The sequence below is a fragment of the Lucilia sericata genome, unplaced genomic scaffold (genome assembly GCF_015586225.1).
Source record: "Lucilia sericata isolate MDLA Ls3-8-SP2 unplaced genomic scaffold, ASM1558622v1 Contig001463F_arrow, whole genome shotgun sequence".
NCBI lineage: Eukaryota > Metazoa > Arthropoda > Insecta > Diptera > Calliphoridae > Lucilia > Lucilia sericata.
This window is the reverse complement of record NW_023995392.1, coordinates 96749-111898: the sequence shown is the minus strand read 5'-3', so window position 1 is coordinate 111898 and position 15150 is coordinate 96749. Positions and strand designations below refer to the sequence as shown.

At 30.8% G+C, this 15150-nt stretch overlaps 1 protein-coding gene across 1 annotated transcript; it reads right to left on the bottom strand.

Annotated features, from left to right (window-relative positions):
* Positions 1-9532: 9532 nt before the first annotated feature.
* Positions 9533-13288, bottom strand: LOC119611486. Its single transcript, XM_037967067.1, has 4 exons — positions 13188-13288; positions 11336-11547; positions 9605-9818; positions 9533-9553 (listed from the first exon to the last, which is right to left on the bottom strand). Exons 2-4 carry the CDS (start codon positions 11479-11481, stop codon positions 9533-9535), a joined length of 381 nt encoding a protein of 126 aa, XP_037822995.1. The 5' UTR covers positions 11482-11547; positions 13188-13288.
* Between the last annotated feature and the right edge of the window lie 1862 nt (positions 13289-15150).

Here is a 15150-nt window from a genome sequence, read left to right as displayed (position 1 = left end):
ACCAACTAATAAACAATTTAAGTTGTAGTAACTATTAAAAGCATTTTAAAACCAACAACAACAATAACAACAATTAATATTGTATTAAATAATTAGAACAAATTAAATTATATTATAAAATAAACAATTAAAATAATTAATTAAATTAACAAACACAAAATTTGTAATATACAAACAAAAAAAATGTAAGAAATAAAAAACACACAAAACATTAGTTAATTATAAAGAAAAATAATTAGTTTTTAAATAATTAAAACCAAGAAAAAAAAAAAAGAAAATTAAGAAAAGCAACAAAATTTTAATACAATTCAAAACAAAATTATATAAAATCCGCCTTGTGCTTAAATAAAATTTTTATAACAAAAAAAAATCCCAATCATTATTAAACAAATTGGAAAAAATCTAAAATAACACAATTTACCCGAAATTTTTTAAAAATTTCATTTTAAAACTACCATAATAAAAAAATTCCAAATTTCTTTAAAGCTTCTCTAGACAAAAAAAAAATAATTAAAACAGAATAAATTTTTATTTAAAAAAAAACTCATTTATTACATCAAAGTTATTAAAACAAATTTCTACATTAATTAAAAATTTATATTTGCACTTTGCTTTTTTTAATTAAAAATAACAAAAAATATTCATTGAAATCTTTTTCCAAAATCAAAGAAAATCAAACACAAAAATAAAACTTTTTTCTGCTAAAACAACCAATAAAAAAACAAACGAAAGAAACAACAACAAAATCTCTTTTTTTGAATATTTAAACAATCAATAAAACAGCAACAAAAAGAATAACAACAAATGTTTCATGTTTTTAATAAAAGAAAACAAAAACTGGAAATTATTAAAATAAAACAAATTGAAAATTGTTCAGTGAAGTTTTATTTCGGGGGGGAGAGAGAGGGAAACAAATGCGGTGTATTTGTTGTTACTATAGACCGATATATAGTCAAGACATTAGACCGATCTATACTCATGACTATAAACTGATCTATAGTCAAGACTATAGACTGATCTATAGTCAAGACTATAGACTGATCTATAGTCAAGACTATAGACTGATCTATAGTCAAGACTATAGACTGATCTATAGTCAAGACTATAGACTGATCTATAGTCAAGACTATAGACTGATCTATAGTCAGGACTATAGACTGATGTATAGTCAAGACATAGACTGATCTATAGTCAAGACTGATCTATAGTCAAGACTGATCTATAGTCAGACGATCTATAGTCAAGACTAGATCTATAGTCAAGACTATAGACTGATCTATAGTCAAGACTATAGACTGATCTATAGTCAAGACTATAGACTGATCTATAGTCAAGACTATAGACTGATGTATAGTCAAGACTATAGACTGATCTATAGTCAAGACTATAGACTGATCTATAGTCAAGACTATAGACTGATCTATAGTCAAGACTATAGACTGATCTATAGTCAAGACTATAGACTGATCTATAGTCAAGACTATAGACTTATCTATAGTCAAGACTATAGACTGATCTATAGTCAAGACTATAGACTGATCTATAGTCAAGACTATAGACTGATCTATAGTCAAGATTATAGACTGATCTATAGTCAAGATTATAGACTGATCTATAGTCAAGACTATGGACTGATCTATAGTCAAGACTATAGACTGATCTATAGTCAAGACTATAGATTAATCTATACTCAAGACTATATACTGACCTATAGTCAAGATTATAGACTGATCTATAGGCAAGACTATAGACTTATCTATGGACATGACTATAGACTGACTTATAGTCAAGACTATAGACTGATCTATAGCCAACCCTATAGAATAATCTAAAGTCAAGAATATAGACTGATCTACAGTCAAGACTGTAGATAGATCTATAGTCAAGACTATAGACTATTTAATTGTAAAGGCTATAGACTGATCTATAGTAAAAATCTACTGACCTATAGTCAAGACTATAGAATGATCTATAGTAAATACTATAGATTGCTCTATAGTCAAAACTGTAGACTGATCTGTAGTTCAGACTACATACTGGTAGTCAGTACTATAGAGAGATCTATAGTTGAGACTATATACTGATTTATAGTCAAGTCAATCGATTGATCTATAGTCAAGATTAAAGATTTATATATAGTAAATAATATAGACTGATCTATAGTCAAGACTATAGACTGATCTATGGACAAGACTATATATAGACTGATCTATAGTCAAGACTAGACTGATCTAAAGTCAAGACTATAAACTGATCTATAGTCAAGACTATAGACTGATCTATAGTCATGTCTATAGACTGATCTATAGTCAAGACTATAGGATAATCTATAGTAAACACTATAGTCAAAACTATAGACTCATTTAAAGTCAAGACTACAGACTGATCTATAGTCAAGATTATACACTGATCTATATTCAAGACTATAGACTGATCTATGGACAAGACTATATATAGACTGATCTATAGTCAAGAATATAGACTGATATATAGTCAAGAGTAAAGACTGGTCTATAGTCAAGACTATAGACTGATAGTAAATACTATAGACTGATCTATAGTCAAAACTATAGAGTGATCTATAGTCAAGACTATAGACTGATTTAAAGTCAAGACTACAGACTGATCTATAGATTTTTATTCAAGATTATAGACTGATCTATGGACAAGACTATATATAGACTGATCTATAGTAAGGACAATAACTGATCTATAGTCAAGTCTATATTATTGAATTATATGCAAGACTAGAGATTTATATATAGTCAAGGCTATAGATTGATCTGTAGTCAAGACTATAGATTGATCTATAATGTGGTCTTCGTTTGTAGAAAATTTTAAGTCTGAGACAGATGGTTGCTATGATTGCATTAATTATTCAAATTGAACCGGCCTAATGTAGATTGTATACTTGGCAGCACTGCCATATTCCTTATCTAGCAATTGCTTGACAGCTGAGTTTATTTGACCTGTTGGGTCGTGTTGTGTATTTATGTTTTGCTAATTTAATTTTATTTTGCGTTGTAAATAACATAATTAAAGTCTTAATATTTTAAATTATATTTTTTTTTTTTTAAAAAGCACATGTATGTATGTAGTTAAAGTAAATAAAATCGAATTGTAAGTGTAAATTTGGATTTTTATGAAAAATAAAATTTATAGAGAAGAATCGATTAAGTTGGCTTTTAAGTAAAATATTGGTGGTATTTTATTTTGGTAAAAAAAAAATTTTTCGTGAAAAATTAAATTTTTGGACCAAATTGTCTGTCTGTCCATTAAAAAGGGTCAGAAACTAAAAGCTGAAATTCGCCTTAATAGAAGGCTAGACTCTTAATAACGACTTTCAAAACATTCCCTCCTATTTCCCATAAATAACTTGGTACCGCCAAAAGGAAACAAAGGAAAAAACAACAAGAAATTAGAACTACAACTTTGTTTTGTCAACATTTGTGTACTCTGACCTACAAACATATAAACAGAGTTGTTCAACGACACACATGGCGTCGACCTCCAAAAAGGATACAACGCATGCCGCCGCTTCATACAATTCCTCCAATTTATTACTTTTTTCTTTAAAACTTATTTCTGATAAGTAAATAACAAACTTACAGAGGAAGTTGTCAAAATAAGTTTAAAAAAAGCACATGCGCTTTTCTCAACTCAAAGCAAAACAAAAAAAAACATTGACAGAAGTCCTTAACAAAGGATAACGTCATTTTGTAGACAAAACAAATGACATTGGAAGGCAACACGAAAAAAGCTTTTTATTAAAGCTTTTAAAAGCTTGCTTAACATCAAAAATGTCCTTTATTTGCTTTAAAAGAAAACGGGAATAACATTTTGAAAGTAATCAGTTTGCCAGAACAACGCTCTTAAAAGCAGTAGTATAATCCGAAAGTGGACGCTAACCGAGCATCCTTACACACACGCACATACTTACATACATACATATATATTTCTTTTTGTTGAGTTTAATAATTATTCTCATGGAAAAAATCATAAAAAAAACACAACGCATTTAAAGAAATATAAACAATTTTAAATAAAATTATTTGTAAACTTTAAGAATAAAAACAAATAAACAAATTATTAAACAAATTGCCTTAAAATTAAACAACAACAGCAAATAATGTTTACAACTATAAAGTAACTAAATGTTTATAAATGTGTATAAAATATTAAAAAATAAAAACGAATTTAATTAAATTGTTTTTAAAGCGAAAAAATTAATAATAAATATGGGAAACAATAGAAAAACCACAGTAAAATTAAAATAATTATTATAAACTTTTATTAAAACATAAAGAAAAAAGTGTTAAAAATTAATATAAACTAATAAAGTAAAACTCAACAAGTCATAAATATTTTAGGGAATTTAAAAAAACTGAAATAATTCTATTACTCATCGACTATTTTACCAAAAAAAAAAGAACACAAAAAACCTAAAAAAAACGTCCTTAAAACAATATTAGGAAAATAACAGGAATTTAAGGCAGCAACAAAAACAACGACCATAACAAGAAATTAATAAAAAAAAAAAAAAAAAACAAAAATACAATAATATAAAAAAACAAGAAATATACAAGAATTTAAACACCAACATAACTTAATACTCGGTAGCGTGGAAACATTCACTGCTGCTGTTTCCCCCCTCAAAAAAAAAAAAAAAAAAAAACACTCAAACTCTAATACACAACAATCTACCCGTCCCACTAACACTCCCTCTCTAATACACACAGGGATTCTTAAAGTTTTGATAACAGAACACCAAACCAAGCAACGACAAACAGCTTTAAATCATAAATAATGGGTCGCCGCAAGGATAAACCACGCCTTATCCCCGAGCAAGATAAACGTATCTGCGTGCTATTTGCCTTTGCCAATTGACCATGGTTTTATCCTGCGTTTCTATAGTGTATTTAAGTGTGGCCATTTATGCTCCTTCATTTAAGTAAGAAACAAATTGGAATTCGAACTTTTTATAACCTACACCTGATGTTTATAACCCATAAATTAATGGTCTTACAACATGCTATGTATAATTTGCTGAGTCGCTTAAGACTAGACTTTTGACTAGTATATGGACTATCCTATATGCTGGTCCATAGAATGGCCTTTTAGCTTTTCTATGTACTAGCCTATTGGATAGTCTATGGACTAGTATATTGAATATCCTATTTACTATCGTATTGAATAGTCTATGGACTATCCTACTTACTAGTCTCTGGACTGTCCTATTGACTAGTCTATAGACTATCCTATTGACTAGTCTATAGACTATCCTATTGACTAGTCTATAGACTTTCCTGTTGACTAGTCTATAGACTATCCTATTGACTAGTCTATGGACTATCCTATTGCCTAGTCTATGGACTATCCTATTGCCTAGACTATGGACTATCTATTGGTTAGCCTAATGACTAGTCTATGGACTAGCCTAATGACTAGTCTATGGACTAGCCTATTGACTAGTCTATGAACTGTCCTACTGGCTAGTCTATGGACTATCCTATTGACTAGTCTATGGACTATCCTATTGAATAGTTTATGGACTATCCTATTGACTAGTCAATGGGCTAGCCTATTGACTAGTCTATGTACTAGCCTATGGACTAATCTATGAACTAGCCTATTGACTAGTCTATGGACTAGTCTATTAACTAGTCTATTGACTATCCTACTGACTAGTCTATGAACTAGCCAAATGACTAGTTTATGGACTAGCCTAATGACTAGTCTATGGACTATCCTATTGACTAGTCTATGGACTAGCCTATTAATTAGTCTATGGACAAGCATAATGACTAATCTATGGACAAGCCTAATGATTAGTCTATGGACTAGCCTATTGACTACTCTATTGACTGGTCTATGGACTAGCCTATTAATTAGTCTCGCCTAATGACTAGTCTATGGACTAACCTATTGACTAGTCTATGGACTAACCTATTGAGTAGCCTATGGACTAGATTATTGACTAGTCTATGGACTAGCCTAATGACTAGTCTATGGACTATCCTACTGACTACTCTATGGACTATCCTATTGACAAGTCTATGGACTAGCCTATTGCATGTGGACAGCCTATTGACTAGTTTATGGACTAGCCTATTGACTAGCCTATGGACTAGATTATTGACTTGTCTATGGACTAGCCTATTGATTAGTCTGTGGACTATCCTACTGACTAGTCTATGGACTAGCCTATTGACTAGTTTATGGATTATAATATTTACTAGTCTATGGACTAGTAAATGAACTAGCCTAATGACTACCATATGAATTGTATATGGACTAGCCTATTGAATGGTCTATGTCATAGTAAATTCTTTGAGAATAGACCAATTATTTTTTGTCCTTTTTTATAGCAGGTGTAGGGTATAATAATGTCGGTCATAACCATCTATATTTTCTGCCATGTTTCAATAAAATTTTGTAAAATTATTCTTACTTCTTTCGTGTTTAAAGAGCTTTCAAATCCGGTTTTGAATTGGATCCGGTCATGTGTCAAACTATACATCGGATATGCCTGACTCACATTGTAGTTGGGCTTCTGCGGAGAATGGTGTTTAACACGTACCAGTGGTTTTTGTCCTCAAATCTATTCAATCGTGCGTCGTAATGGAACCGATATCCAGTTGAATAATTGTACTCGTATTACAAATACTTCATGTGCAATGGTAAGTAGTTCTTTAGGAAAGTTTTTTCCATGTTACTACTTTTTTTTTTAGCTTGAATTAATACAGTGTTAGACAAAAGTTCCACAGCATATTTTCATTTAAACTAAAGTCTCAAAGGTTTTGTATCTTCAATAGACTGTAGTGTAAAAGGGTACTATAGTGTTGAGTATCTATTGACAAAATTTTGGACTATACTTATGTTATAGATAGAACTATACTAGACTATAGTTTGGAATTTAATGTAGACTATAGTTTGGGAACATAGAGTATAGTCTGCTTTAGAATATTTAATAATCTACACTATAGAAAATTTTATTTTATTCATCTCCCTAAAGTGTAATGCCTTCAGTTGCCTATCTAATCAATTTGTTAAAAAACGTAAATATTTATTACTAAAACTTTAGCCTACACATATTCTAAATAAGAAAAATGCCAAAAACAAACCCACGCCTACGTTAAGTACAACTAAATAATCAAACTTACCTTTTTTGATGCCATTCCACGTATTGAACTTAAAACTTATTAAGCTATATTTTATTTATAATATAAAGACAAACAAACTACGTCGAACCATTATATAATTTATATATTTGCTATTGCAATGAAATGGAATAGTAGGTTAAGCAAATCAAACCATAAACTCACATTACATACGCTCTCTCTAAATAGTTAATAGTTTCAAACTTACAAACAAATAGCAAACGAATCAGAATATAAATATCAACAATACTATATCAAAATAACAAAAAATAAAAAATGTAATGTTTGTACTCGTATTTCCAAGAAAACATGTCTTTCAGTCATGTCAACATCCCTCTGTATCCTTGTATCAGATTCTATGCTCCAACTGCCAGCAATGTTGAATTACTACTCATACATGCATATTTGAGTGGTATTGTCAATGCAGGCATTTTGAATAAAGGAATTAGAGTTACCATTCTTGCTTGATTTCGAAAATAACAAAAGCAAAAAAAAAAACATGTTTCGGAATATAGTTTGGATCATAGTTCAGAAGATTCATAGAGAGACTATAGTCTGACTATAGAGTCTATAGTCAGGACTATAGTAGACTAAAGTCTGGTCTATAGTCCACTATAGTCTACTATAGAGTAGACTATAGAGATATCTGACTATAGAGTAGGCTAGGCAGACTCTAGAGTAGACTATAGTCGACTATAGTCCAGACTATAGTCCTGACTATATACTAGTCCAGACTATAGTCTACTCTATAGTCCAGACTATAGTCTACTCTATAGTCCAGACTATAGTGTCTCTATAGTCCAGACTATAGTCTACTCTATAGTCCAGACTATAGTCTACTCTATAGTCCAGACTATAGTCTACTCTAGAAGTCCAGACTATAGTCCTACTCTATAGTCTCAGACCATAGTCTACTCTATAGTATAGACTAAGTCTACTCTATAGTCCAGACTATAGTCTACTCTTAGTCCAGACTATAGTCTACTCTTAGTCCAGACTTCAGTCTACTCTATAGTCCAGACTATAGTCCTACTCTATATCCAGACTATAGTCTACTCTATAGTCCAGACTATAGTCTGACTCTATAGTCCAGACTATAGTCTACTCTATAGTCCAGACTATAGTCTACTCTATAGTCCAGACTATAGTGATACTCTATAGTCCGACTAGGACTACTCTATAGTCAGACCTTTAGTCTACTCTATAGTTCAGGCTATAGTCTACTCTATAGTCCAGACTTTAGTCTACTCTATAGTCCTGCCTATTGCCTACTCTATAGTTCAGACTATAGTCTTCTCTATAGTCTACTCTATAGTCCAGACTATAGTCTACTCTATAGACCAGACTTTAGTCTACTCTATAGTCCTGACTATAGCCTACTCTATAGTCCAGACTATAGTCTTCTCTATTGAATCTTAATCTGAACTATGATCCAAACTATATTCCGAAACATGTTTTTTTTTTTGCTTTTGTTATTTTCGAAATCAAGCAAGAATGGTAACTCTAATTCTCTTTATTCAAAATGCCTGCATTGACAATACCACTCAAATATGCATGTATGAGTAATTCAACATTGCTGGCAGTTGGAGCATAGAATCTGATACAAGGATACAGAGAGGATGTTGACATGACTGAAAGACATGTTTTCTTGGAAATACGAGTACAAACATTTACATTTTTTATTTTTGTTATTTTGATATAGTATTGTTGATATTTATATTCTGATTCGTTTGCTTATTTGTTTGTAAGTTTGAAACTATTCAACTATTTAGAGAGAGCGTATGTAATGTGAGTTTATGGTTTGATTTGCTTAACCTACTATTCCCATTTCATTTGCAATAGCAAATATATAAATTATATAATGGTTCGACGTAGTTTGTTTGTCTTTATATTATAAATAAAATATAGCTTAATAATGTTTTAAGTTCAATACGTGGAATGGCATCAAAAAAGGTCTAAGTTTGATTATTTAGTTGTACTTAACGTAGGCGTTGGGTTTGTTTTTGGCATTTTTCTTATTTAGAATATGTGTAGGCTAAAGTTTTAGTATAAATATTTTACGTTTTTTACAAATTGATTAGATAGGCAACTGAAGGGCATTAAACTTTAGGGAGATGAATAAAATAAAATTTTCTATAGTGTAGATTATTAAATATTCTAAAGCAGACTATACTCTATGTTCCAAACTATAGTCTACATTAAATTCCAAACTATAGTCTAGTCTATAGTTCTATCTATAACATAAGTATAGTCCAAAATTTTGTCAATAGTATACTCAACACTATAGTACCCTTTTACACTACAGTCTATTGAAGATACAAAACCTTTGAGACTTTAGTTTTAAAATGAAAATATCTGCTGGAAACTTTTGTCTAACACTGTATTAATTCAAGCTAAAAAAAAAAGTAGTAACATGGAAAAAACTTTCCTAAAGAACTACTTACCATTGCACATGAAGTATTTGTAATACGAGTACAATTATTCAACTGGATATCGGTTCCATTACGACGCACGATTGAATAGATTTGAGGACAAAAACCACTGGTACGTGTTAAACACCATTCTCCGCAAGAAGCCCAACTACAATGTGAGTCAGGCATATCCGATTGTATAGTTTGACACATGACCGGATCCAATTCAAAACCGGATTTGAAAGCTCTTTAAACACGAAAGAAGTAAGAATAATTTACAAAATTTTATTGAAACATGGCAGAAAATATAGATGGTTATGACCGACATTATTATACCCTACACCTGCTATAAAAAAGGACAAAAAATAATTGGTCTATTCTCAAAGAATTTACTATGACATAGACCATTCAATAGGCTAGTCCATATACAATTCATATGGTAGTCATTAGGCTAGTTCATTTACTAGTCCATAGACTAGTAAATATTATAATCCATAAACTAGTCAATAGGCTAGTCCATAGACTAGTCAGTAGGATAGTCCACAGACTAATCAATAGGCTAGTCCATAGACAAGTCAATAATCTAGTCCATAGGCTAGTCAATAGGCTAGTCCATAAACTAGTCAATAGGCTGTCCACATGCAATAGGCTAGTCCATAGACTTGTCAATAGGATAGTCCATAGAGTAGTCAGTAGGATAGTCCATAGACTAGTCATTAGGCTAGTCCATAGACTAGTCAATAATCTAGTCCATAGGCTACTCAATAGGTTAGTCCATAGACTAGTCAATAGGTTAGTCCATAGACTAGTCATTAGGCGAGACTAATTAATAGGCTAGTCCATAGACCAGTCAATAGAGTAGTCAATAGGCTAGTCCATAGACTAATCATTAGGCTTGTCCATAGATTAGTCATTATGCTTGTCCATAGACTAATTAATAGGCTAGTCCATAGACTAGTCAATAGGATAGTCCATAGACTAGTCATTAGGCTAGTCCATAAACTAGTCATTTGGCTAGTTCATAGACTAGTCAGTAGGATAGTCAATAGACTAGTTAATAGACTAGTCCATAGACTAGTCAATAGGCTAGTTCATAGATTAGTCCATAGGCTAGTACATAGACTAGTCAATAGGCTAGCCCATTGACTAGTCAATAGGATAGTCCATAAACTATTCAATAGGATAGTCCATAGACTAGTCAATAGGATAGTCCATAGACTAGCCAGTAGGACAGTTCATAGACTAGTCAATAGGCTAGTCCATAGACTAGTCATTAGGCTAGTCCATAGACTAGTCATTAGGCTAACCAATAGATAGTCCATAGTCTAGGCAATAGGATAGTCCATAGACTAGGCAATAGGATAGTCCATAGACTAGTCAATAGGATAGTCTATAGACTAGTCAACAGGAAGTCTATAGACTAGTCAATAGGATAGTCTATAGACTAGTCAATAGGATAGTCTATAGACTAGTCAATAGGACAGTCCAGAGACTAGTAAGTAGGATAGTCCATAGACTATTCAATACGATAGTAAATAGGATATTCAATATACTAGTCCATAGACTATCCAATAGGCTAGTACATAGAAAAGCTAAAAGGCCATTCTATGGACCAGCATATAGGATAGTCCATATACTAGTCAAAAGTCTAGTCTTAAGCGACTCAGCAAATTATACATAGCATGTTGTAAGACCATTAATTTTATGGGTTATAAACATCAGGTGTAGGTTATAAAAAGTTCGAAATTCCAATTTGTTTCTTACTTAAATGAAGGAGCATAAATGGCCACACTTAAATACACTATAGAAACGCAGGATAAAACCATGGTCAATTGGCAAAGGCAAATAGCACGGCAGATACGTTTATCTTGCTCGGGGATAAGGCGTGGTTTATCCTTGCGGCGACCCATTATTTATGATTAAAGCTGTTTGTCGTTGCTTGGTTTGGTGTTCTGTTATCAAAACTTTAAGAATCCCTGTGTGTATTAGAGAGGGAGTGTTAGTGGGAAGGGTAGATTGTTGTGTATTAGAGTTTGAGTGTTTTTTTTTTTTTTTTTGAGGGGGAAACAGCAGCAGTGAATGTTTCCACGCTACCGAGTATTAAGTTATGTTGGTGTTTAAAATTCTTGTATATTTCTTGTTTTTTTATATTATTGTATTTTTGTTTTTTTTTTTTTTTTATTAATTTCTTGTTATGGTCGTTGTTTTTGTTGCTGCCTTAAATTCCTGTTATTTTCCTATATTGTTTTAAGGACGTTTTTTTAGGTTTTTTGTGTTCTTTTTTTTGGTAAAATAGTCGATGAGTAATAGAATTTATTTCAGTTTTTTAAATTCCCTAAAATATTTATGACTTGTTGAGTTTTACTTTATTAGTTTATATTAATTTTTAACACTTTTTTCTTTATGTTTTAATAAAAAGTTTATAATAATTATTTTAATTTTACTGTGGTTTTCTATTGTTTCCCATATTTATTATTAATTTTTTCGCTTAAAAACAATTTAAATTAAATTCGTTTTATTTTTAATATTTTATACACATTTTATTAAACATTTAGTTACTTTATAGTTGTAAACATTATTTGCTGTTGTTGTTTAATTTTAAGGCAATTTGTTTAATAATTTGTTTATTTGTTTTTATTCTTAAAGTTTACAAATAATTTTATTTAAAATTGTTTATATTTCTTTAAATGCGTTGTGTTTTTTTTATGATTTTTTCCATGAGAATAATTATTAAACTCAACAAAAAGAAATATATATGTATGTATGTAAGTATGTGCGTGTGTGTAAGGATGCTCGGTTAGCGTCCACTTTCGGATTATACTACTGCTTTAAGAGCGTTGTTCTGGCAAACTGATTACTTTCAAAATGTTATTCCCGTTTTCTTTTAAAGCAAATAAAGGACATTTTTGATGTTAAGCAAGCTTTTAAAAGCTTTAATAAAAAGCTTTTTCGTGTTGCCTTCCAATGTCATTTGTTTGTCTACAAAATGACGTTATCCTTTGTTAAGGACTTCTGTCAATGTTTTTTTTGTTTTGCTTTGAGTTGAGAAAAGCGCATGTGCTTTTTTTAAACTTATTTTGACAACTTCCTCTGTAAGTTTGTTATTTACTTATCAGAAATAAGTTTTAAAGAAAAAAGTAATAAATTGGAAGGAATTGTATGAAGCGGCGGCATGCGTTGTATCCTTTTTGGAGGTCGACGCCATGTGTGTCGTTGAACAACTCGTTTATATGTTTGTAGGTCAGAGTACACAAATGTTGACAAAACAAAGTTGTAGTTCTAATTTTCTTGTTGTTTTTTCCTTTGTTTCCTTTTGGCGGTACCAAGTTATTTATGGGAAATAGGAGGGAATGTTTTGAAAGTCGTTTATTAAGAGTCTAGCCTTCTATTAAGGCGAATTTCAGCTTTTAGTTTCTGACCCTTTTAATGGACAGACAGACAATTTGGTCCAAAAATTTAATTTTTCACGAAAAATTTTTTTTTTACCAAAATAAAATACCACCAATATTTTACTTAAAAGCCAACTTAATCGATTCTTCTCTATAAATTTTATTTTTCATAAAAATCCAAATTTACACTTACAATTCGATTTTATTTACTTTAACTACATACATACATGTGCTTTTTAAAAAAAAAAAAAATATAATTTAAAATATTAAGACTTTAATTATGTTATTTACAACGCAAAATAAAATTAAATTAGCAAAACATAAATACACAACACGACCCAACAGGTCAAATAAACTCAGCTGTCAAGCAATTGCTAGATAAGGAATATGGCAGTGCTGCCAAGTATACAATCTACATTAGGCCGGTTCAATTTGAATAATTAATGCAATCATAGCAACCATCTGTCTCAGACTTAAAATTTTCTACAAACGAAGACCACATTATAGATCAATCTATAGTCTTGACTACAGATCAATCTATAGCCTTGACTATATATAAATCTCTAGTCTTGCATATAATTCAATAATATAGACTTGACTATAGATCAGTTTATTGTCCTTACTATAGATCAGTCTATATATAGTCTTGTCCATAGATCAGTCTATAATCTTGAATAAAAATCTATAGATCAGTCTGTAGTCTTGACTTTAAATCAGTCTATAGTCTTGACTATAGATCACTCTATAGTTTTGACTATAGATCAGTCTATAGTATTTACTATCAGTCTATAGTCTTGACTATAGACCAGTCTTTACTCTTGACTATATATCAGTCTATATTCTTGACTATAGATCAGTCTATATATAGTCTTGTCCATAGATCAGTCTATAGTCCTTGAATATAGATCAGTGTATAATCTTGACTATAGATCAGTCTGTAGTCTTGACTTTAAATGAGTCTATAGTTTTGACTATAGTGTTTACTATAGATTATCCTATAGTCTTGACTATAGATCAGTCTATAGACATGACTATAGATCAGTCTATAGTCTTGACTATAGATCAGTTTATAGTCTTGACTTTAGATCAGTCTAGTCTTGACTATAGATCAGTCTATATATAGTCTTGTCCATAGATCAGTCTATAGTCTTGACTATAGATCAGTCTATATTATTTACTATATATAAATCTTTAATCTTGACTATAGATCAATCGATTGACTTGACTATAAATCAGTATATAGTCTCAACTATAGATCTCTCTATAGTACTGACTACCAGTATGTAGTCTGAACTACAGATCAGTCTACAGTTTTGACTATAGAGCAATCTATAGTATTTACTATAGATCATTCTATAGTCTTGACTATAGGTCAGTAGATTTTTACTATAGATCAGTCTATAGCCTTTACAATTAAATAGTCTATAGTCTTGACTATAGATCTATCTACAGTCTTGACTGTAGATCAGTCTATATTCTTGACTTTAGATTATTCTATAGGGTTGGCTATAGATCAGTCTATAGTCTTGACTATAAGTCAGTCTATAGTCATGTCCATAGATAAGTCTATAGTCTTGCCTATAGATCAGTCTATAATCTTGACTATAGGTCAGTATATAGTCTTGAGTATAGATTAATCTATAGTCTTGACTATAGATCAGTCTATAGTCTTGACTATAGATCAGTCCATAGTCTTGACTATAGATCAGTCTATAATCTTGACTATAGATCAGTCTATAATCTTGACTATAGATCAGTCTATAGTCTTGACTATAGATCAGTCTATAGTCTTGACTATAGATCAGTCTATAGTCTTGACTATAGATAAGTCTATAGTCTTGACTATAGATCAGTCTATAGTCTTGACTATAGATCAGTCTATAGTCTTGACTATAGATCAGTCTATAGTCTTGACTATAGATCAGTCTATAGTCTTGACTATAGATCAGTCTATAGTCTTGACTATACATCAGTCTATAGTCTTGACTATAGATCAGTCTATAGTCTTGACTATAGATCAGTCTATAGTCTTGACTATAGATCAGTCTATAGTCTTGACTATAGATCAGTCTATAGTCTTGACTATAGATCAGTCTTGACTATAGATCAGTCTTGACTATAGATCAGTCTATAGTCTTGACTATACATCAGTCTATAGTCCTGACTATAGATCAGTCTATAGTCTTGACT